General features: G+C 34.2%; 1 protein-coding gene across 1 annotated transcript; it reads left to right on the forward strand.

The window, feature by feature from the left end:
• Positions 1–7,047: 7,047 nt before the first annotated feature.
• Positions 7,048–25,763, forward strand: LOC138325009 (monocarboxylate transporter 10-like). The gene is made up of 7 exons (XM_069270330.1): positions 7,048–7,297; positions 13,317–13,694; positions 20,120–20,724; positions 22,433–22,799; positions 23,097–23,203; positions 23,987–24,068; positions 24,352–25,763. Exons 2-7 carry the CDS (start codon positions 13,427–13,429, stop codon positions 24,744–24,746), a joined length of 1,824 nt encoding a protein of 607 aa, XP_069126431.1. The 5' UTR covers positions 7,048–7,297; positions 13,317–13,426; the 3' UTR covers positions 24,747–25,763.
• Positions 25,764–26,088: the final 325 nt, after the last annotated feature.

A 26,088-nucleotide genomic window follows, 5' to 3' on the forward strand; every position in this document is an offset into this window, starting at 1 on the left:
GCGAACCAGTCGTCCCACTCCCTGCTTGCTGAGCGCTAGACACGAGCAGAAACTACCACTATGACTTTGGTGTGTCTCGGCCAAGGAACAGAACCCAGAGCCTCTATCCTGGTGCCCTGGCCTACCCATAATGCTCCCGAAAAAAATGACTTTATCAGGATTTCATTCTTAAAAATGCATATACAACATATAAGGATTTATCATTCTTTTAGCATTGATTTCGTGGAGTATTTGGAAATAAGTTCAGTTTTTTAGCAATCTCTAATAAATTATATGAAATCAATTAATTTACAATTTATAATGGGCAACCAGAAACCCAGAGTTAGTGTCCAAGAGAAAATGAATTATTACTTCAATATCTTAAATAAGTATAAAAAAATATCAGATGACCAAAAACAGAGCCTTGTGGAACTCCCACCTTTAAACACCCAATAATAGAGGTATCATTACCAAAACAACTTGTAGTTTTCTGTGAAGTAAATAGTCCTGGACCAACCAAAGATAAATGTAGTTACCTTTAATATGATATGTATATAATTTTATTAAAAGAAAGGTCCCTATGTGAATCTGTGTCAAAAGCTTTCGATATGCCAAAGAAGGTCGTACAAAGGTTTAAGCATCCTCGATACTCCAGGGGTTTCGATCACATACGATCTCTACACCCCTGAACTATATCATAGTGAAACTGAAGGCAGTTCAGCGGAAAACATCTGAACCAAAGTCACAAAGCCAACCACAGTGTACCGTTATACGGCTCTTTTGATGTACATCAAACTACTAAATTATCTGTTCTGTTCTGTTGCTCAGCACTGTGAGATAGTCCAGGGGTGTAGAGATCGTAAGTGAACGGAACCCCTGAAGTATCGAGAATGATGTTTTGGAAGATTTTTAAAGGGACAATTCAGTGAGGCTAATTCGTTACATAACTACGAAGCAAAATATGACATAAATGTATTGTTCTACATTCCTTAAAACATATGACAAGAAATAGTGACAAATTCTACAACATTGTTAAGTATTTTGATTAATACCATTGAAATTCCTAATCGTTGATCAATAAGATCAAGCTGGTACAACATGTACGCTTAACCTTACCCGAGTCAAAGTACGCACGTTAAACAAATGCAATACATAACCACTGAGGAGTTGACGAAATTATATTTAGACAAGAACATGCATCAAATAATGTTAAGACAACGGTAAGAGCGATTTGAGTAGTTCTAGACAAAAATTCTTTACTACACAGGCAAGGGTCAGGGTTCGGCATACAAGGCTATGTGTAATGGCGATTTAACATTTCACATACATTTGACTACAGTGGGCTTTTCTGATATATCACAGTAAAACCAACCAATCTAATTTCTATTAGAAATGGTTTGTTTCCGAAATATGTGCAAGTTTTAATGTACTCTAAGACCGAAATTATCTATATAAAATGCCCCTTAATAAAACCAGATTGATATTTTTTTAAGAGATAATTAAATTTTTCTAAGGTATAATGGAGGTATTTATAATGGAGGTATTAATATAAAACTCATTCTCATTCCCTTGCTTCTTATTTGGTCAAAATTTAGGTATTGTTCTATTTCGATAAAAAGGTGTTTTGAGGGATGCTGGACACATTTTCGAAATTTCTGCTATGCGAACTTATGGATAAAGATGCTGATTCACATGAATAACTGTAAATCATCCATAAATACAGGAGTTGGAAAAGTTTCTCAGACCATATTCCAAGTCACATTCACGCGTTATTTAAGGAACAGATGTTTATTTTATTGAGGTTATGAGGGTATGATGATAATGGAGCACGTGTAAATTATGTAACCCCGGCGAAGCCGGCTTACATAAAATTTATAGGAGCTCCATTATCATAATACCCTCATAACCTCAACAAAATAGAAATCTATTCCTTATATTTACAGTTTTTCAAGTAAATGAATATTATTTATTCCCGCGGCAGTTGCATATTTTTTATTAAAATACCCATTTTTTCTTCCGTCATCGTCAACGAATTCGATTCTGATTGGAATCGAGTCATCATCTCACGTTGCTACGCCATCGACTATTCACGTAACAATAGAATCGCCGCGCGTGTTGTGCTAACATTATACAATGATAATGATAATACTAGAAAGCATGGTTATTGAGTCCCTGTCAGTGCAAACTGTAAATATTTAAGGATTCAAAGTCTCTTTCTGGTGGATCTATCGAAGGATAAAGTTGAGTAGGGTATCGATATTTGGAATGGACCGCGAAGCGGTCCATGAAACAAATTAATCTCCTCATTAACAGTGTCAATGTAACCATTGTCGTGCTAGGTCGTTTTGGTTAAACTTATCCAACTCAAAGACTGATGTTGTCCTGACATATCTGATCCATTTGCGTACAACCAAAGATGTTAAATGTTGTAGCGAACAACACACAACATGTAAACGTTGCGACGTCATCGGAATGTGCAAAACTGTACATTGTACAACATACGCACGGAAGCATTGCTCAAAGAGGTACGGACGTCACATAAACAATGTAACTTTTCTACATTTGTATTTACACACGTACATGTATATGTGTTCAAACCTATTTTGATACATGTACATGTTCACGAACGTAGTTCGGTACTGAAAACACCAAAAGTTTCTGATTTGGACCATCATAAATTCATCCGCGCGGCTCCAAATTGCGCGTGACATACTCAATCTAACGAGAAATAAAGTTGAGTAGCCTTTGGTTGAAATCAACGGGGTTTATACTATCAATTCACCACTGACTGTAAATATTAAAAAAAATATGTACATTCTACAAAATCACAAAGAAAAGCCAATGTGGACGGATTAGATACGGTTAGACTGATCACTTCTGGGATAGATGGACCTCCTTCGCTCCTTGCAGGAACGCGTTGATAATTTGTTTGTTTTTTGTTTGTTTTGTCTTATATGATTGTCATATCCTCATCTGGAGCCACAATACCTTGCTTGATCTAGAAATCCATGTTTGTAAGTGATGCCTCAACACCTCAGAATTCACCGACGTGGACGTTGATGTTTGGATTGAAAATCTGGTTTGAGATAATTAATATATGGTGCTGCGTCACATTTGTAAAATTACCCAGAATAGGATTACCTTTGGTCACAAATATGTCTTTGTTTACATACAATGCATCACATAATTTGTTTCGTTCAGATTCACTGAAGTGCAAAAATATAGAATTTATATCAAAATTAGGCCAGGGGCGTGTTTGATTTCTAAAACAACTGTTTTTATAGACTTAATCATTTGAGTACCTAGGCCTGTTGCACATGAAATCACAGGGAATCATGGACTCACCAGAATGCCCTAAGACCATTTTTAGACGTTTAAGAAGCTTAAAATTATGATTAAAAATCATACTCTACATGGTACTATATACGAGAACTCTGTTTTTTATCTAGAGCTCTACAACGTCTAAAAATGGTCTTAGTACACTCTGGTGAGTCCATGATTATATAATCTGTAACTAATTCTCATATCCCTCTGTGCATGAAATCAGGAGCATATGCAGCGTTACTTGTGTCATTTAGCCAGTATAGACAGATTTCCATAGTATACAAACTGTTATAACAATTAAGCCGGAATACACAGAGGCCCGGATTACAACAGGTTGGTTTTTGCAGGTAAAAAATACCCACCAGCACGCGGTCACCAAAACAGAAAACAAATTACATGGGAGTTATTCCCCCTTAACCTGATATACGTGTAGTTCACAACCAGGTTATGGAAAAGTTTTTTTTTTTTTTTTTTTTTTAAAGTATACCAGTTTATTTTCGTGAATATGTAAAATATATAGCATTAATGTACATGTAACTAAATGGTATATATTAAAATAATATCTCTTTCCATGCTCTTATTGCACTGATTCGATAGTGTGGCTGATATATACATGTATATGTAGGCTATAAAAATACACCTGTTTTATTTTCGTCATAAAAATACTTTCGTAGTAATAAATCCAACAGCCTATCAAATAAACTTAGATATAAAATATTTCATATAGATAAAAATATTAGATATGAAATTTATTTTACTCGTATAAAAATCTTACGGATCATATTAATGTTTTGTTCCAAATGTCAAGTGATTTGTCCTTAAATATTTTGTCAGCTTCGCTAGGCAAGGATTATGATTCGTACGATCCGCCTACCCTTCTCTTGTATTTACTGAGTTATCTGCCCTTGCGGATCAGTAATGATTGTGGCGTCATTTGTTTGCTAGAGCAATGTCACAATTTTCTTGAGAAAACGACATAAGTTTTGGTTACAAAATAATGACGTCACAATGGATACCTACCCGCAGGGGAGGTATACTATGTAATATGAAAAGATGGGTAACTTTTCTTTATCTTGTTTTCTAGAGAGAATTGATCTGTAAATGTGAACAGTTGGTTGGTTAGATCAACGTTCAGTTACAGACAGGGTCCACCGCCGACAGAGCATAAATGGTATTCATCATTTGAACAATAATTGGTGTTTAATCGTGTATATATATGTCTAATTAACACAAAAAATAATATAAATAATTTATTCCGCCATTGGTGCATGCGCAAGTAGTACTTCATTCCATATAGGATATAGTGACACGGAATTTTTTCGGGATGCAATTAATTATTTTTCATATTTTTAATTTAAAGTAAAATTAGAAGCCCAAACTTTTCAATGGTGGTAATGGTGTAAAGTAAGTAACTTTTGCCACTTAAGAAAAATACTAAATTGTTTGCTCCTGTTTTTGATAGCGAAAAAATACCTTTTGTCAGCGGTGGAGCATCTTTCAGTTACAGACAGGGTAATTTGTTTTTATAGCGCTATCTCACTGAAACAAACCACCAGAGACGAGGAACACGCATGTGTGTAGTGTATTATGTTATTAATCCGTCATTGCATTTTACAAAGATAACTCCCTTGCGGGAAGGTGTCCATTCATTGTGACGTCATTATTTTTCAGTATGTATGATTGGATTTTGAATATTGGGTTTTTTCTTATATTTTCGTGTATGTGTTACCTTAGAAGTGCTTCGCATCAATCATTTACAATCTCTTTGGAACTTTTTAAATAGTGTTCTAAATACATATATCAGTCTAGTTATTTCTTTATTATTTTTCTTCCTGTTTTCTTACTTTCGTTCTTTCATTTGTTTTCTGTATATATATATTCTTTATTTCATATTACAGAGTTATCTACCCTTGTGGGTAGGTATTGATTGTAACGTCATATGTTTACGAGTGTAACGTCATACATTTCTGGGAAAACGACGTGAATTGCGCGCACAAAAAATCACGTAACAATCGATACCTAACCACAAGGTAGCTTTCTCTGCAATATGCAAAGATGGAGTATGTTTTGATTGAAATATAATATTTGTGTGTAAATTGTCTACGTTTCGCTTTCACCAATTTTGTTATATAAAAGTTGAGGAGAGGGCTTTGATAAATTATCATAACGTCATCTTCGCTAGTCAACGCTTCTGATTACGTTACCCACTCCGTTCGTGGAGTGTAATTTAACCAGAAGATTTCATAACGTGTGATTAATACAATAAAATATGTTCAAACTATTTCGTCCTGAAATATTTTTACATATGTCACTAGTATAATATGATCGACCTTGGGCTATTTCTATTGGCTTGGAATTCATTGTGACGTCATGACAGAAACAAACAAAAATAACGTTAGGAAAAACGACGTGACGTCAGGATTTCGAGGGCGGTGGAACAAAATGGCGGCCTCCGCTGTATTTTCGCAATACACTTTTGACGTGGGATGCTCCTAAATGTAGGTTGCTGTAGCTGCGTTCTTTAAAAATGTCCTATATTTGTGTTCATTTTATGAAACTCATTTCGAAGTTTTCAATTTGCTATCGTAGGCTCGGCAAAATGAAAACATTTTAGACTCGTTTCATAAAACCCGTATGTATACTATGGATCTATGTACTTAATTTGAATATTACAGAGTTATCTGCCCTTGCGGATAGTTAATATTTTTTGACGTAATGTGTTTGCGAGCGTAACGTCATAGTTTTCAGAGAAAACGACGTGAATAATATGCTCACAAAATAATGACGTAACTATCGATACTCCAAGAGAGCTAATTATATATAACTCTGTAATATGCAAAGATGGAACATTTCATACTATAAGCCTATATGTAATGGAGGCATGTAAATAGGCCTACTGCGTTTTTGAACTATCAATCATTAGTGTTGTTTCATGCTATTCCATGTTAATAGACGTAAAATATTCCGAATTCAAGTTTTAGGAAGTAAACATGTACAATGTATATGTATTAAACATACTGCGAGTCATTTTGTGATTTATATCTTAAATTGGACAATTGCTGAAATTGTTTCCCTATCATAGCAGTTCACAAACAGGAAGTAAAGTTACCGGGTAATGATTTTGAAAAGCTGACAAAAGAGAGAGAAAAAAACTTTTTAAGAAATACCTGTGTGTATATAACCTATTATCATAAGAATACACATCACTAAACCAGATCGTATATGGCCCATTATCGGTTCTGGGTTTTAAGCCCGTAATTATATAATTAAAAGACATACAAGATCATTTCGCTTTAAAACATCTATATGTATATTAACCATATATTTTTATTTGTTAATTTGTGTAAGTTAACTCAACTGCAATGGACTTACATTCGGCAAATGATTTGCGGAAAAATAATCCGATCTGACCGTGGGTAATCGTAAGAAAGCGTTTGCGTTCCGCTTTCTTTCACACAACATACCATTCTGAAAAGTATATAACCCCAAAATATCTTCTGCTGCTGAACCAAAATTTGCTGTCAGATGCAAGCTTCCAAAACATATTTCGGGTTTATTCCGTTGAAATTACTTAAATATGGATTATAGTACACGAGCAAATGTGATTAAACAATCAAGCAGGCCATCAACAACAAAATCGACCGCAAGTAGGTATAATATTGCAGCTTATCATCTCGAAAGTGTCGAGGGCCGCGATGGTGAATACACAAGCGATCAGCTGATCGCTTCGTGTGACCTTCGCCTGTATAAATATAACTCGGTGTATGTTAGGCCTAGTCCATACTGTTAAAATGTGTTTACGATCGTTAAGGCTTCGTGAAGAAATGTGTCAGGGTAGATATACTGTCTATCGTGATAACTGTTTTCACATGATATGGTGACACAATTTGTGTAACGGAACAATGCTGCACATTGTACTGTATTGTGTGCCTGTTCTATTATAACGTTTCGTACTAGGCCTACAGTGAATCATTGAGGGGTAACAACAACCTGGGTATGTAGTCTATTCAAGTCACTAATTTATATATTATAACCTTACGTTATTTATATGTACTAGGCCTAAGTTAGTACAGTTAGCAGAGGTTTATTGGATGTATTAAGTAGAATTTTGATTAATAAACCTCGATATAATTATATACAATGTAACTTAAGTACTGTAGTATTAGTTTGTATTCTAATACTATTTAAACAGACAGACAAATCTATAGATGTGTAGAATATTAATATATACTGTAATCATAATACGAAATAGAAATCTACATGTATGTGGAGATTGTAGACAACTACTGAGTATAAGATATTTTAATTGAAGTATAGCTATAGACAATACTGCCTATGAGACTTTGATACTTATGGTACATGTATTTAATTATTTATTTAATAACATAGTTCTTATCTAATCCAAAATATCTGAAATATACAATGTACCTCAATTCAAATTCAAAGATATATAATCTATTGCAATAACTTCATATACAATATATGTGTTAGGTGTATATCAATTTCTAATCATAATATGGGATCAAAATCTACCAGTAAGTATAGAATCTAGATATATATTTAATTGTAGGCCTAATGTAGAAAATACTGTCTGTGAGACTTTGATTATTATGGTATCTTCTTATCAAATCTAACATATATAAAATATACCTGAATTCAAATTGAAATAACTTTTTATAAATACAAAACTATTTTCTTATCTATTAATGTTATAAACATTATATCTACGGACTTTCGTAATTATGAATCGATACAAGGATTTCCTGTAAACACATTATACGTTTTACATGAAACGTATGATATAAAATAATTAATGTATACGAGCTAGTTATTTTTACTGAGCGCACAGAAAGATTTCATTAAGATTGATTATGATTGCATGAAGGTAACATATTCAGAGTGTTCGATTTTACAGCCTGCCTACAAGAATATGTAGAATTTGATCATTCATAGCTTTCCAAGGATCAAGTCTTATGACTGTAACAAGGTCAGGCAAAAAAGAAGTAGAATCTATATAATTATCAGGATCTCTGTAAATATATCCAGTTTTTTTCTGTACTGTTTTGGTTTAAATGAGTAGTTGAATACAAAGCTTCTTTTATATTTAATTAAGGAACTGCAGTTTATGATGTATAAACACATACTGTAAATTGTTATCAGAGTACAGATGCTAGGCTTTCTCATTGGTTCCTTTCATTTCTGGTATTATAATTTTGGGATTTATCTTTTCTCTTCTTCCTGTCTTCATTCCTCTTATCTTTTCTCTTCTTCCTGTCTTCATTCCTCTTATCTTTTCTCTTCTTCCTGTCTTCATTCCTCTTATCGTCTCCCTTGACATCGCCTGGTCGTTCGCCCGTCAGGAAAAGTTTGCTGAGGGTACTGCCTCAGACTTTCTTAACCAGGCATAGTCTGGAAAAAATGGCATAATTTATTGATTTTTTTTAAAACGTTAAGCATAATTAATGGAAATTGGATGATAGTCGATCGACTGATTAAACGGAGTCACAACACGAGCATATACCACAGTCTCCCAAGACACTGGCCACGCACTCCACATACGCAACGCATCGCGAGACTGGAAATTGTATTTTATAATTAGCCCATTACAGCGTCCTTAGCTTTAGAAAATCCAGATATTTTACAGTATAACGTACCTGTAATTTTTGGGTCAGTGTAAATAGATTGCGTACGTGATGTATCATACAACATGATCATTTAGCATACTTATGTAATGCCGACATATGCAAATTTATGATACAGTTGTCCTTGAGCAGTAAACAACCTCATTTTATATTTTTTTTACAAGAAAATGCTGACAAGATAAATTTATTTAATTACACCACCAAACTGCCTGCTTCTTTTGGTAGGATCCTTGACTTGTGCTCCCATTTTGATATTGCCTCGTGTAGGTTTGAGGAGATTAGACTTTCTAACATGTTTGTTCAATGTGTCTGTAAAGATGAGTAACGCTTCAGAAGACTTAACATGTACTAGATATTGTATTAGCCGAGTGTTTATTTGATTAGATAATATCCTAAGGGGTAGATGAAAACAAAACTTTCATAATAATAAGTAAGGTCATGGTAGACATCATTCTAGTCCCATTCACATACACAACGGGATCTCAAGTCTCCATGATGTTGGAAAATATAATTGTTTATTTAGTCACCCTTTTGTAGTTCAGGATGAACCAAAGGACGCGGTCATAATTTGTTGCTGCCAGCGTTTCTTACCTATATAACTCGCTGCTAATGAATGTCTGTAAAAGATGGGAATGGCTGTTATATTGAAAATGCATGCCATGTGATAAACATGTTACGGTAACTTAAAATGATTTTTTTTCACAATTTGCCAACACTTATTTTTAGTATTCATTTTTTTTTTAAATTCCATTCTATATCCCAAAATGCCACATTTCAAAATAGAAAACAAAGCAGAATAAGGGACAAATAGTTACTTCCCATTCTTTTTAGTAGTGTTTGTTTGTTTTATTGCCTGAAATCTGAAATGTTTGAGCAAATTTTCTTTATTGATGTCAACTAAAATCAAATTTTGAACCAAAATCTTTGATGTGTGTGATATCTCACTATCTTATTGAGTTTTAATGCCAATTGAGATCGTCTTGAGAAAGTTTAGAGCCCCAAGAAACAATTACAAAGATATCTGAAGGTGGTGATATTGATTTTCTACCAATTTTTGATATGACCTCGTGATTCGTATATGACGAGGTATTGCATATAAAGTACATATGCATATTTAAATAATAGACTTTACTCACTTTTAGTTCACGAGGTGAAGACTTTACAAAAATAGTCATTCCATTCAATTGGATATGTGTCAGCATTGTGGTTCTTATTGAATGATAGGATTTTTTGTCTGACTTCTATCTACTTTGATAAAATCTTTCCATTGGGATTAAGTATGGAATTGATCCTCTTTATGGTTTAGTCCATGACAACTGTCTTTCCCTTTTTTCACTATTGAAAGATAACATACATGTGTTTTAACTTGCATCATAGCCTATAAATATACCTCTATGCTACTCGTGACAGACCATTGAACATAATTTAGATTCAGTAGTTAAACCTGTTAACAAAATAGTTAAGCTTTAATTATGCAAGCAAATTGAACTGTCTAAAATTTCTACAAATTAACGCATTCAGCTATGACTAATCATAAGGGTACTTAAGTATTTGTCATTCTATCAAGTGTAATGACACTCGCATACGATTAATGAACAATGGTTTTACGAAAAATACTACTAATCCAGCTAGAACTATTGTTTTGTTTCACTTGATCGTGTCATTGAACAGGGAACAACCTTTAAATATTTTTTTTTTCACTAAAAAATCAAGTTAATTGAACTACCGACGGTGAAATAGCTATGAGCATGTGATTACAACTGCAGCTATAAACGTATCAATACAAGGATTTGAATATGTGAACAAATGAAATTTGTATTACGATTTCTTAATATCATCAAGAATGTAATCGAGTCCCTTTAAATTCATAACTTGAACTTTTTTAGGAAAATCGGACATGAAATTTTTAGTATAACGAATTAACTTTATTTATAACTTGATGAGTAAGTCAGTGGATTTTCAGTATCGTACAAATATTAAGTGTCTACTCGGGATACTTCCGCGTAGTAAGTGACGCACACATTAAATAAGATCCAATGGGAGCATATAACTTCATATACCTTCTAGGGAAAAACCAAACACGAAATGTTTCCAACAATATATATGTGCGAAAAATCAACACTGTGAATCTAATTTTAAAGACGTTGGAAACATCTTGAATTTAGGACAGAAAGTAAAATTGCGACATTTGATGTCATATATCTCCGTTATTTTGAATAACATGAGCTTGAAATAGATCATTATATGCCCATGAGAGTATACTCTTTCATATACATGTACAGAGTTTTCAAATCATTTCGATCGTAAATTTCGTTTTTGATATGTGTTTGACCTCGTTTGACCTCGTAGCGAATTCGTGACCTTGATATGTATGATCTATGATAACATGTTATGATGAAATAACGTGTATTTTCACGATCTACCTGAATAACTAAACATGCACGATGTGCAGCGCTCGGTGATGAATTTATAAACGTTTAAAGCTCGTTTTAAAATGTGAGTTTTTTCACGTTTGTGACATAGACTTTGAACTTTATCAAACAAAATCGAACGTACGTTTCAAGAACTCATTGGTTTAACATTTCTTCACCGGACAAAAATATTACGCCGAGAAAATATTTTATACGGGAGAAAACTAGTTTACATAATAGCAATATATCTTTAGATAAACGCCTTATGACGTCTTCCGTTCATTATTTTCTATGGACCACCTTGAAACTAGCTGCAATATTGTAACTCAAAAAATCTCTATACATATATAAATGTTGTCAGCAGGATAACTTAGCAGGAAATGTATATTTACTTATAGATTCGTTCTACCTTGAAACGAGCTGTACCGTCCTCATTTTCAAGCTAAAATCGTACAAAATATGTGCACCCTTGCTTTTTTTTTTATATATATTTCTTGCATTTCTCTTCCTTTAGAAATCCACCGATGTGTGAAACGAGATACGATTTCTTGTAGATACATCGTAGAATGAATTGTCCCTTTAAAGGAATGGAGGACGTTAAAATTCCTAAGGAATGCGCACTAAAATGATGGCTGGGTTAAATATCTACGATAAATAAAGAGTTAACTTAAATGTACCACTCGTTCATATCTTTTTAAAGATGTGTCTGGGTGAAGTCGCATTAGCATTTTAGCATTCAATTATGTTGGACTCGTTATTTTGATGATTTACGAAAGCCATAGATATTGGGCATAAAAGTGGAATGAAATATTTATACATTTCTATATTTAAGAAAATGACTTAAACAAAGTATCACTGCCTCTTATGTATGTATCGAATATCCCCTTTTCCCTGATCTATATCACCCATAGGAAGACATTATCTCAGAGAGACACACTTCTTTGAACTATCATGTGATTATGTAATGATGACGCTTGCATGATGTGATTTTTATTTACTTTTCGTATTTTATAAAAAAAAAGTCATTAAAATACAAACTCCCGTGAATGCGAAGTGTTTCATGTGTGCGTGTTTTCGGGGCCTGCAGTACAGTGTGTTCATGTTAAGTAGGACACTTGCCCTATTGTTACTGCTATTGAAGCATACTGTAGGAGGCACAGAAAGAACACTCCGGTCACGTTATACTTACAACACGCAATCCAGTCGTCCCACTGCCTTGATGCTGGGCGCTTAGCAGGAACAGAAACCATAACTTTTTGGACAATAGTGTGTCTCAGTCAGGGAACAGAACCTCCGAGCCTTCCTCACAGGGACGAACGCTCAACGCATTGGCAAAAGTTAGGTGGGGGACGTTAGGAAGAAAGTCGGTTTGGAAGAAGAGAAAAGATAATATCCCATATTTAGTCGCCTTTTTGCAATAAGGACAGAAGGTGCGGGTACAGTAATAACAGAAACCGGGTACCTCTGAAGTGTGAGCGTGTTTAGATTGATGAAGTGGCCGTCATGCAATGTAGATATGATTCGGCTCAAGTCACTTTAGGTCACGACTCTTAATCACAAGGCATAGGTTAAGAAATTGAGATTAAAGTAAATTAGCGGTGAAATAAGCTTTGCCTACATTCCACATTTTGATAGCCAACGGTATTTTCCTAACTGATACGGTCTCGATCTCTTTATCGGACAACTTGATTTAATTTCTAATCGGTCGACATGCCATTTACACTTTACCCCACTCCTACATCAACGAAATGATACGAGACAAAGTTCAATGATACACCGTACATAAAATGTATTATCGGTGTCTATGGGATTGCAGTAGGGCGTTATTCAAGAGTGGATAAATTAAGAGTAGCAGTATGCAATTTATAATTCTATTGTCTTTTTCCTCCCTTAGTAAGCACATGTGACACTGCATTGATGACACATGACCGTTCATTTATGTATATATTTGTCTTTATAGGGTGAAAGATTAGAGAAAAGTTCAACGGCCCAATTACACTGAAGTCTTGTCTGCATAGCCTTATTTACTGTGTATAACCACAACTAACCTAGCCTTCAATTGGATTCACAATGAGTGATCACCTGGATGTGCAAAAACCTCTGAACGCTCATAGGAACGGCCTGGAGAATGGAGGTACCGCTGCTGCAAAGGAGAGGACATGTGACCATACGGTCGGGGAATTTGTACACCCTGACGGAGGTTGGGGATGGGTGGTGTGCTTCACGTCAATGCTCACCAACGGGACGGTGTTCGGAGTCATCAACACGTTCGGTATTATATATGTGGTGATGCTTGAAGAATACGCCAATGGAGATCCGAACATTTCTTTGAAAACATGTAAGTTATAAAAGTTTAAATATTCAATAATGAAATATATAAATTTTTTACATAATAGCAAACCACAATACAGTATAGTTGCTTTTATTCGCATTGGATGGAATTGCGTCTTCCCCACATGGGATTCGAACTTGTGGTAATATGTCGGGACATTTACCACTCGGCCACCGCGAACTTAAGAACCCGCGAAATTAAAAGAATGGCAAGTGAGATAACATGCTGAGCTTACTACTTTTCGAGATAGACTAATGCGCGAATATTTCTCCACGCGAATGTGTATTCGCGAGCAGATCGCGAATTTTATCTCCGCGAAATTAAACAACTATAAAATATATAGATTCATATGTATTGTGCTCCGTATTTCTAGTTCTAACAACAGCTTTTGAATTTCGTATTCATTTATGTAATATTATATATATCAATATTTCATATTCATATTCAGAATTGAAAACAGTAAAATTTTGTAAACACCATATTTAATGCTTTTTATATTGATTGGCCTTCTCCTTAAGCTTGAGTATATGAAATTGAAATATTATTCATATTGAATTTTAAATCTATATACACATACAATACAAGTGTATTGACGGGCGCGTTAGGTATTTGATGATACCTGATATATATCTCAGCTATTTGATAATGCAATCTGTAATGTGATGTGTAAGATCATTAAGGAGATAACTTCCTGTCATTCAATCCAAACGCACCTTTACACATGTTTCATATACACTTGGGTTACATGCGGAAATCAACGAAGGGGACGGACTTACCTGTTGCTTAATTTACATGAAAATCAAATATAAGAAAAACATTGAAGATGACCCTGAATCGTAGTGCTTCTCTTTGTATTTCATCCTGTTTTATATTTTAATGAACTGTGCTGTGGAGTTGAGCGTTAGTAAGTGTATCGCGCCTGAACTATGACATCCTGTACCTATACAAGTATACGTACAATGGTGACAATCCTCGTTTACGTCATCGTTAAATAAAGTGGTTAGACAGTTAAGTGTGTTTTAAAGCATTCATACTATAAAGAGTTTATTCAGTGTCTTAAAACATTGAAACGATCTCAGTTCTAAGATTGAAAGACTATATTGTAAAATTTATTTCAGAGATGACTGATTTTGGATGTTAATTTGTCTACCCGAGGCATTATGTACGTCTACCCTACAAATACCTTGTACATGACCCACTTTCATTGTTGCGGTATTTAAAAGATTGTTTTACAATTTGAACATTAAATAAAGTATTTGTTTTCTTTATTTTTTGTTAATAATGACAGATAGTATATTTCTAAAATCATTTTAATCATAACATTTGCATTTATATAAATCGCAGATATATATTTTGCATTTCACTCATACATTTGTCTGTTAAACGCATGTTGATCTCAATATGCGAAACTGTGTCATTTCAAATTTCATGACAAGCGGTGTTTGTGAATAGGTCAAGTGTTCAGAACTGAAGTGTTCGCGGCGCAGATAATACGGTGTAAATAGTGTCAATATCGTCCTTGGCCGCATTGATGAGGCCTCGGTATGTTTAATCATATATATCTTTATACGTAACCTGTCTATTCGGTTATTCCTTTGTAAAAGAAAAAATAACATGTTGACTGGAAAGTATGTTATTGAATCGAAAGATGACGTTTAACTCTTGGCTCAAAGTGATATTTTCGAAAACAGTGCGTTATCAATATCCCCTCGATGATATCTTATGTACTCCAGTTTTCTTCCTGCCATCTCAGTTAGATCATTCGGAGTGCATTACATTGCATAATAAACCCACCCAAGCTGTACGTTGTATTGAGTATGCAACGTGAAAACTACGAGCAGAGTTTAGTTACAATGTTTATGTGAATTGATAAAGCTCGATTGTATTAATATCTTAGCTGAATCCTTTTAGGCTTTTGTCTTAGATCACTTTTGTTTTTGCAACAGCAGCTAGATTATCATTAACCGTGTTCTATTAAGTCCACCTGACCTAAGTTACAATAACAAAAGCTTGAATTTTAATGATATGCTAAGAACCACCCTCTTCACTAGAATGTAAAGAGCTATGTGTGTATGCCATGTTTGTTTGCTGTCCACAGTCTTCAGTCAGGTGGCTTACAATGCACTTTAACATCTAGCACAATGACCTTGACACTGTTACCCGAATTCGGCTGTTGATTATTAGGTCGTTACCTTTTCTAATCCCAATATTTACTAGGGTCTTGTAGTTACAGTTGACCTTCTGAATAATGATCCTAAATATTGTTTGTGATATTTCTCATCTCTTGTTTACGATGTAAAATATCATTCAACGATATGCAGAACGATCAAAGAACGCCTTTAGATAAAAGGGGGAAATTAAAATCCATTGTGCAAATCAAGCATGTTAAATAGGTATATTTCTCAATTTCCTACATGGAGTTTAGACCTTTTAGAGCTCACTTATATGTAAGAGAATCGAGAGTCGATATTGACAACGAGCAGAAGAAAAAACAACCCATAAAATGTCCTTTGTGTTGAACATTGGATTTATAAGCACAAAATGAAATTTAATTATATAATACAACATGTGGTTGAATGAAAGAGTATTATATCTAAAACTCAAAATAAGGAACTAAACGCATACTATTAAAAGTGGTTTATTTAACTAGATTAAATACTCATAACTTGAAAAAAGCTGAACATATACTAGGCATTTTGGTTCGGCAAATGTTATCCTCTCTGTCGACGACAACGAAAAAATATCAAAGGATAGATAAAGTTTTATTGGTAAAACTTGTAGAAACGACAAAGATATCATAATTAAATTACATCTGGTACAAAAGTTGAAGTATTTAGGTAATTAACCGTCTTTCCTTGAAGAGAACGACGGTATTGTTCCCTTGCCACACCAAAAAGAAAAGTCGAAAAAAACAAAACTACAATTGCTTAATGTTTTACGTAATCATGGTCAATGATCGATTATGTTACAGTTGTCCTTTAATCACTTGGAATTGATTACTGATAAGGGGATATACAAGTGCAAAAGGATATGAAAAAGAAATATAGCACGCTTTTGTATAATTGTAATGTTACCTGGTCAGTGACACGTACACAAACGCCAGTCTATAAGCGGATCATGTTTCTATACCATCTGAGGTAAACTGCAGACAGACAGGTGTGTTACACAATGTAACTGGTACAGATTAGATAAGAGTAATTTCTCTATGTGCTTTTGTCGTATGATTATAGGTATGTACGCAATTCATAAAGTATTTAGTCTGGAGAACACGTGAACTCGATAATCACGAGACCGCTGCTCGGCACTCGGAAAACATACGCTATTATCGATTTGACCTCTTGTACATATTGCGCATGATACGGTCAATAAACTCTAAACAATCGTAATTACTTTCTCACTTCCCTTTGTTGGGATCCTTCTTCAGATATTTGACCTCTGTTGCTTTGATTGAAAGTTAAACCAAAGAATAGACCATCTAATCTTGGCATTAAAGTCGGTTAGTGAACAACAAAAAATCTGTAGATTAACATTAGTCATTAACATTGTAGCATTAAAAAGTCAATCACGGAAATAGATTACTTCGACACTATGCTATATAGGTAAAACAGACTTGATATTTTCAAAGTGTGGTTATACCGAATTTTGCAATTTATGAATTTTACAACTTTAAAAGCTAGCACTATGCATATGAATGGCAAAATGAGAGGAAACTAAAGTAAGATGTACTTGTGCGTGTAATTCGAATTAGTAATTAAATACATTATCATGAAATATAATTTCTTTTACATTATCCCCAATCATATGAATAATTAGTTGTCATTTTATACGAAGTATCGTCATTTTGCATATAACACTATGAAACATCACGTCTGTTTTCTTTTATTTTCAGCGTTTGTTGGCTCCGTTTGCACTGGCGTGACATTTTTGATGTGCATCGTTTCCAGTATTCTCAGTGATAGAATCGGAATACGTCCTATCGCAGTGACTGGTGCAGTATTAGGAATGGCTGGCCTGATAATCAGCGCCTTTGTAAAAGAATTAGAGTTTCTCTATCTTTCCTACGGTGTTTTACTCGGTGTAGGTGCAGCTTTCTCCTATTCCCCGTCCTTGGTGATCCTAGGCCACTACTTCAAGAAACACATGGGACTTGTAAATGGTATGGTGGCGTTTGGAAGTGCCTTATTTACTATAGCCTTATCACTTGGGCTCCCAAAGATGTTAGAAGTATTAAAAAAACTTTTCTTGTGCTCGATGATATCTTATGTACTCCAGTTTTCTTCCTGCCATCTCAGTTAGATCATTCGGAGTGCATTACATTGCATAATAAACCCACCCAAGCTGTACGTTGTATTGAGTATGCAACGTGAAAACTACGAGCAGAGTTTAGTTACAATGTTTATGTGAATTTATAAAGCTCGATTGTATTAATATCTTAGCTGAATCCTTTTAGGCTTTTGATCTTAGATCACTTTTGTTTTTGCAACAGCAGCTAGATTATCATTAACCGTGTTCTATTAAGTCCACCTGACCTAAGTTACAATAACAAAAGCTTGAATTTTAATGATATGCTAAGAACCACCCTCTTCACTAGAATGTAAAGAGCTATGTGTGTATGCCATGTTTGTTTGCTGTCCACAGTCTTCAGTCAGGTGGCTTACAATGCACTTTAACATCTAGCACAATGACCTTGACACTGTTACCCGAATTCGGCTGTTGATTATTAGGTCGTTACCTTTTCTGATCCCAATATTTACTAGGGTCTTGTAGTTACAGTTGACCTTCTGAATAATGATCCTAAATATTGTTTGTGATATTTCTCATCTCTTGTTTACGATGTAAAATATCATTCAACGATATGCAGAACGATCAAAGAACGCCTTTAGATAAAAGGGGGAAATTAAAATCCATTGTGCAAATCAAGCATGTTAAATAGGTATATTTCACAATTTCCTACATGGAGTTTAGACCTTTTAGAGCTCACTTATATGTAAGAGAATCGAGAGTCGATATTGACAACGAGCAGAAGAAAAAAAACCCATAAAATGTCCTTTGTGTTGAACATTGGATTTTATAAGCACAAAATGAAATTTAATTATATAATACAACATGTGGTTGAATGAAAGAGTATTATATCTAAAACTCAAAATAAGGAACTAAACGCAATACTATTAAAAGTGGTTTATTTAACTAGATTAAATACTCATAACTTGAAAAAAGCTGAACATATACTAGGCATTTTGGTTCGGCAAATGTTATCCTCTCTGTCGACGACAACGAAAAAATATCAAAGGATAGATAAAGTTTTATTGGTAAAACTTGTAGAAACGACAAAGATATCATAATTAAATTACATCTGGTACAAAAGTTGAAGTATTTAGGTAATTAACCGTCTTTCCTTAAAGAGAATGACGGTATTGTTCCCTTGCCACACCAAAAAGAAAAGTCGAAAAAAAACAAAACTACAATTGCTTAATGCTTTACGTAATCATGGTCAATGATCGATTATGTTACAGTTGCCCTTTAATCACTTGGAATTGATTACTGATAAGGGGATATACAAGTGCAAAAGGATATGAAAAAGAAATATAGCACGCTTTTGTATAATTGTAATGTTACCTGGTCAGTGACACGTACACAAACGCCAGTCTATAAGCGGATCATGTTTCTATACCATCTGAGGTAAACTGCAGACAGACAGGTGTGTTACACAATGTAACTGGTACAGATTAGATAAGAGTAATTTCTCTATGTGCTTTTGTCGTATGATTATAGGTATGTACGCAATTCATAAAGTATTTAGTCTGGAGAACACGTGAACTCGATAATCACGAGACCGCTGCTCGGCACTCGGAAAACATACGCTATTATCGATTTGACCTCTTGTACATATTGCGCATGATACGGTCAATAAACTCTAAACAATCGTAATTACTTTCTCACTTCCCTTTGTTGGGATCCTTCTTCAGATATTTGACCTCTGTTGCTTTGATTGAAAGTTAAACCAAAGAATAGACCATCTAATCTTGGCATTAAAGTCGGTTAGTGAACAACAAAAAATCTGTAGATTAACATTAGTCATTAACATTGTAGCATTAAAAAGTCAATCACGGAAATAGATTACTTCGACACTATGCTATATAGGTAAAACAGACTTGATATTTTCAAAGTGTGGTTATACCGAATTTTGCAATTTATGAATTTTACAACTTTAAAAGCTAGCACTATGCATATGAATGGCAAAATGAGAGGAAACTAAAGTAAGATGTACTTGTGCGTGTAATTCGAATTAGTAATTAAATACATTATCATGAAATATAATTTCTTTTACATTATCCCCAATCATATGAATGATTAGTTGTCATTTTATACGAAGTATCGTCATTTTGCATATAACACTATGAAACATCACGTCTGTTTTCTTTTATTTTCAGCGTTTGTTGGCTCCGTTTGCACTGGCGTGACATTTTTGATGTGCATCGTTTCCAGTATTCTCAGTGATAGAATCGGAATACGTCCTATCGCAGTGACTGGTGCAGTATTAGGAATGGCTGGCCTGATAATCAGCGCCTTTGTAAAAGAATTAGAGTTTCTCTATCTTTCCTACGGTGTTTTACTCGGTGTAGGTGCAGCTTTCTCCTATTCCCCGTCCTTGGTGATCCTAGGCCACTACTTCAAGAAACACATGGGACTTGTAAATGGTATGGTGGCGTTTGGAAGTGCCTTATTTACTATAGCCTTATCACTTGGGCTCCCAAAGATGTTAGAAGTATTAAAAATCCGATATACTTTTCTTGTGCTCGCTGGATGTTACTTCATCCTCATCATCGGTGCTTTTACCTGGAAACCTTTAATAAAGAAGGACAATCTGGCCTCGATGGCATTATCAACAGAAAGTGTGTACGAACATTGTAATGATTGTTGTACATGGACAAAAAAGTTTTTGAATGTTAGAATATTTCGTAACAGAGCCTATGTGATTTGGTGTCTTTCACTCGGCATCGCTCTGATAGGCTATTTTGTACCTTTCGTTCATTTGGTAAGTATCGGTTTTCTAAAATTGTAATGTATGATATGGTTATTTGTGCCATATTGATTGGTATTGCCCCATCTTTTACTGTCTGACTTCCTTTCATAGAAATTTGCGATTTTCAATTAGATTTTAACACATGGACACAAATGCAGACTACTTCTACTGACGTTGGGGTCATCTTAGAAACATAAATATAGTGTCTTTAGCATTCTAATATGATGCGTCTTTATGTATATCTTTTTGCAATAGGACATGGTTGTAACTGTTGGCACCACATACCTAATGAACATAATGTAATGGTTGACAATAGTTACAAAACAAATAATGTTTGAGACGACCCCTTATACACCTATAGACCGCCGTGTCCACTACATACACCAATGCATTCAAGTCTATGTACCCGTAACTCAGAAATTGTCTTATGTGCAGCAGAGTTTTATTTCCAAATATCATATATTTAAAGTTTTGAAGAATTGAAAGTTAGATTTATATAATGCGTCCCATAAACACGTACGTGGTGTATTTTGTGTGCAACATATTAAGTTTGGTATGGTTCCTTTTCGTTATATTTATTCTAGATTGCGCGTTTTTGTTGTCTTTTTGTCTATTTGTTTTTATTACGCTGACCCATGTACAGAGAATATACCAGTTTAATATTGTTAGATTTATCGACCCTTTATTCGCGCAAACGTCCCTCTAAATGTCGGATTTTACTTACATGTGTACCTCCTTATTAGATTTATGCTATTTGTTACGAACCCCATTTTCTTAAATATGCATAGTAGATGGAAGTTTTCAATGTCATTTAACACGGTGATGGAAAGTTTCGTTTATGGGGATATTTTGTCGCCAGAAGTTATCTATCGGTGATATCGCCAGTAGATTTATTTGAATCAGTGATAACAAGCCTACACCTGACTGTTTAGTAACCCGTTCGCTTTTTTCTGTCTGAACACGATTTGATTAAACTCGTGAGCAAAATGTTTATTCAAACTGTGTGCTTCTCGAGATATAATTGTTTTCCTTAATTATAATTTATAATTCTTTCAAATGCATTTAAGTTTATAGATAATATTAATGACATACGACTCGACTTAACTGGGTCATAAACTGGCCAGACGTACAGATGTAACTTATCCGAACGAGACGTCTCGATTACCGTTTGAAAGTTTGATTACAATGCTGTATCTGATTTTGAACTTGACATGTACTTACCTGGATGTTCCTTTTTACCTTCCTCATATTTGCTGTACTTGATTTCAAATTGCCTTACGTGACTGTCTCCTGCTTAACCAAATGAAACCGTGTTATTGAGGTTTAATGTTCTGGTTATGCATTTTTACAGCTCCAATTGAACCTCAATTACACGAACTCGTATAACTCAAATGCTTTATTTGAATCGAACTGCATTATGTATTTTGTTAATACCTACCTTACCTTTCACAAAATATCCAAGTAAATTTAACTCAATTGAAATGTAACTTTGAAAAAAATAAAGTTTAATTGTATATCGCAAATGTATAACAGATGCGATAATTTTAAACATTTTGAATTCAATGAATCGAAACTATGTAGAAAAAAAGGAAGTACCGATTTGGTGGTTTTGTAGTGTATGAAATCAATAAGAATGAATGAGGATGTGATCTAGAGTGTTTATTTACGATTAGCTTACATGATGCTACCAAAGTACATACAAAATCTCAATGTATTGTAGGTAAAACATACCAGGGATGTATTCCCGGGAGAAGATGGGAATCTGCTCATCACGTTTCTTCAGATCACCTCCGGCATTGGCCGACTAGTGTTTGGCAAAGTTGCCGATTTACCCTTTGTCAATCGAGTTTACCTGCAGCAAGCATCGTTTTTTGTTATGGGTGTCGTGACTGCATGCATTCCACTTTCCTCTAGCTACGGAGGGTTAGTTGCTATAAGCCTAATATTTGGACTTTGCGATGGAATATTTGTTTGTTTACTGGGACCAATTGCTTTCGACATCGTTGGACATAGAGAAGCATCACAAGCAATAGGCTTCTTGCTTGGTGTTTTCTCTGTACCTTTTGTTGTTGGACCACCTACAGCTGGTAAGATTAAACACTGTTTTCTCTTGTTTGTTTTCATTGACTACTGCGTATTACAATTATCTCCCTTGCCGTAAGGTATCAATTGTGACGTCATTCTTTTATGAGCGATCCTATCGTCATTTTCTCTGAAAACTATGACGTTTCGCTCGCACACAAATGACGTTACAGTCAATTCCCACCGTAAGGGAAGGTAAATCTTTTATATATAAGAAATATTGTCTATCGATTAAAAATGCAATGGGCATGGTTTTCAGCCATTTCTTGTACTAATCTGGACTGTTTGTATTTTTGTTGTAGGTGTTATCTATGATTCCATGCACTCCTATGATCTGGCCTTCTATATTGCTGGAGGGACGCCGATATTGGGTTCACTGGTCATGTTTTTTATTCCAAAAGTTAAACAGGTTCGTATGTTGGATCCAACAAGATATGCTCTTTTTTATTTATTTTTTTAACATATAATCTTCTGTTCCGTATTCATCAAAATAGAGTTACAAATAACTAAATGTAATATGAATGTGTTCTGAATTATCACGTTTCCTTCAAGACATTAAAATTCTGTGAAAAAAAAAATTGAAATAATTCTCAGTGTGATAAATCCGTTTTGGAATGAGCCTTGAACAGAACATGAAGGAATGGATGATATCACATGATGAAATCGTATTTTATTCTTAGTGCATTAGAAGTGTCAGGCTAAGAAAGGCTTTGAATGGTAGAAATTAAATCCGCTTTTATCACCAGACCACCAGATGTGTTTAACACAAGCCCAGTCTGCCTAGCAAAGTCAAAATAAAGGAGATAGTTCAATGATAAACAATTCTTGCACTGTTTAAAGGATTTGTACTGTAAAACAGCTTATTTTTGCGGTGACATAGTTTCGCGTTTTCAGACCTGACGACTATTTCACATCGATTTATCTACACCTTTTACTATTTAAAAGCTATCTTATTCTTCTAATTGAAATGTATTTGCGGGGAATTATTTTCCCATAATCGTCCGCAAATTTAATCCACTTAAGAATAAGTTGGTTTACAGTAGTCGCTACGCGTTAATTCCACGTCACACTTTGTATAGATAACATAAAACTGGAAATATTTGCTAAAGCTCACACATTAGGAAGTGATACTGTCAATGTTTTGTCACGGTGACATTTATTTTTACTCCTTTTTTGTGTGTATTTTATGTAGAATTATCCTGGTGCCACTGAAGTGGAGAATTTTGCCTCAATATCTATGATGGACCTTCGTGATAGAGTCACAACGAAGGGTGGTAAGTCGAGTTTACTGTTATTTGTTGCAAACTATTGGTTTATTATGCTAATAAATGATACTTGAAGATGAAAACAATTTGAAATATATAGAGCATGAAGTGATCTTTATAACCACTAGAAAGAAAAAAATGAAAAAAAATATGTCCTCATGAGCAGAAGAAAATGCTGGCAGAGCTCATGTGTCTGGGATAATATTCATGGCAATATTATTATTTAGAAACAAACAGCTCAGTAACTTCTTAATATAAGCGAATTTCTGTAATTAAATGTGTTTTGTTTCAGTGGAAATGGACAGATATAACGCCAGGGGTGGTCCATCAACTACTGAACTTCAGATAGTACGAGCAGACGATATTGTGTTCAAAAATGGCCATATCGACCTGGAGCCATCTGATGTAGTCGATATAACGCTAAAGGTTGAGATGAAAAGGAAAGATACTGGTGAGGAAACAAAGTTGTTGTCCGATGAAAATAATTCTCACAACGATAGCTTACAAAGCAGTAAAACAAATCACAGACAAAGTGAAAATGAACAATTATCAGAGTCTGACACTGAGACCGGAAGTATACATGATGAAACATTTGACATAAATGAACAAAATTATGAAGCAGATAATCTGTTGAAAGAAGTCAACGAATGCTTAAAGGAAAGAAATTCGCCAATCTCAGAAGTTTAAACTTAGTTAACTAGATCATGTTTGTTTTTTCAATTGTTATTGAAATGTTAATGTTGATTTTGAGTCTTAAAATGAGAGACAGTTGTTACGCATGGAACTTTTCTATTATGAATTTTACAAAAATAGTGTTGCACATGTTTTATTGTCATTTTTCAAATAGTGTTACATGTACGTTTAAATATAGATAATCACTATATAGCTATAAATCGTTGATGTATGTATATTTTACTCGAACTAATTAGTGTAAAAGGTAAATTTAAGTTGTTAGAGTAATTTTAATTCACACAGTTTATCTTTACGGAAGAAATAGTGTTTGAGTTAAATTTAAGTTTTTGAAGTAATTTTGATTTGCACATTATATTTTTACGGATGAAATAATGTTTTATCAAATATGATTTTAATTTGCACATCTTATCTTTACAGAAGAAATAGTGCTTCAGTTAAATTTAAGTTGCTGAAGTAAATTTAATTTACAATGTTTGTTTTTAAGGCTGAAATAGTATTGTAGTAAAGTATAGTTATAGTAATGTGAACTTACATATGTTATCTTTACAGAAGACAGTGTTACATTTAGCTAAAAATCGTTGGTACATACTTTGTCTTTTTGGGATAATATCTAATACGATTTTATCATTTATCGACTTAATTTGTCTATATATCAACGATGTTAATATGAGAAGTGATAAATGAAATCGTGAATTTGGTGGTTAAATTTATTTGTGTGCAATATTTTCAAATTCGAATTCTACAAGAAGCTATACATAATGTAACATATCCACAAATGTTTGTCAACTACACATTGCCATACAAAAGAGTTTCATTAATGGGCATTTGTATGTATTGTATACAACATCAACAGTTGAATTATTTTATTACTTTAAAAGTCAAGACTGAGTATGAATTACCTCAATGAGCTGTTGGGCATTCTATAAACGGATAAAAAATCGTCAGACGAAAGAACAGATTCCAATACTGTTTCTTTTATTAGGGCATACAGTTTTGATATTACAAGGGATGTTGGGGATGTTGTGGGATGTGGTGAGATGTTGTGGGATGTGGTGGGATGTTGTGGGATGTGGTGGCGTAGTAAGTTGATTTTTGAATGACGTAGAAGTATCTACAGAAACGTTCATAGAACTGCTGGGCTGAATCAATTGCTTTCGTATTTGAACTTTTTTGCCGTCTGAGACTTAAATTTGTATTAGTGCTAATTTCAATCCTGTCCATTAGGATTTATTCGTTTGAAAGTGTTCCTGTTAGTTGTTGTTTTTCTCAAAGCGATATGTACCTGGGCCATGTGGATAAGGAAAGACTTAAAATACTAATGGTTATTGGTTAACTG

The sequence above is a fragment of the Argopecten irradians genome, chromosome 1, assembly GCF_041381155.1.
Source record: "Argopecten irradians isolate NY chromosome 1, Ai_NY, whole genome shotgun sequence".
Classification (NCBI taxonomy): domain Eukaryota; kingdom Metazoa; phylum Mollusca; class Bivalvia; order Pectinida; family Pectinidae; genus Argopecten; species Argopecten irradians.

What these genes read in the sequence shown, in the direction of transcription:
- LOC138325009 (XM_069270330.1), top strand. Translation starts at nt 13,427, where the DNA reads ATGAGTGATCACCTGGATGTGCAAAAACCTCTGAACGCTCATAGGAAC. An exon ending in TTGTACCTTTCGTTCATTTG is followed by an intron (nt 20,725 to 22,432) that starts GTAAGTATCGGT and finishes AATGTATTGTAG; the next exon opens with GTAAAACATACCAGGGATGT. An exon ending in TTATTCCAAAAGTTAAACAG is followed by an intron (nt 23,204 to 23,986) that starts GTTCGTATGTTG and finishes TATTTTATGTAG; the next exon opens with AATTATCCTGGTGCCACTGA.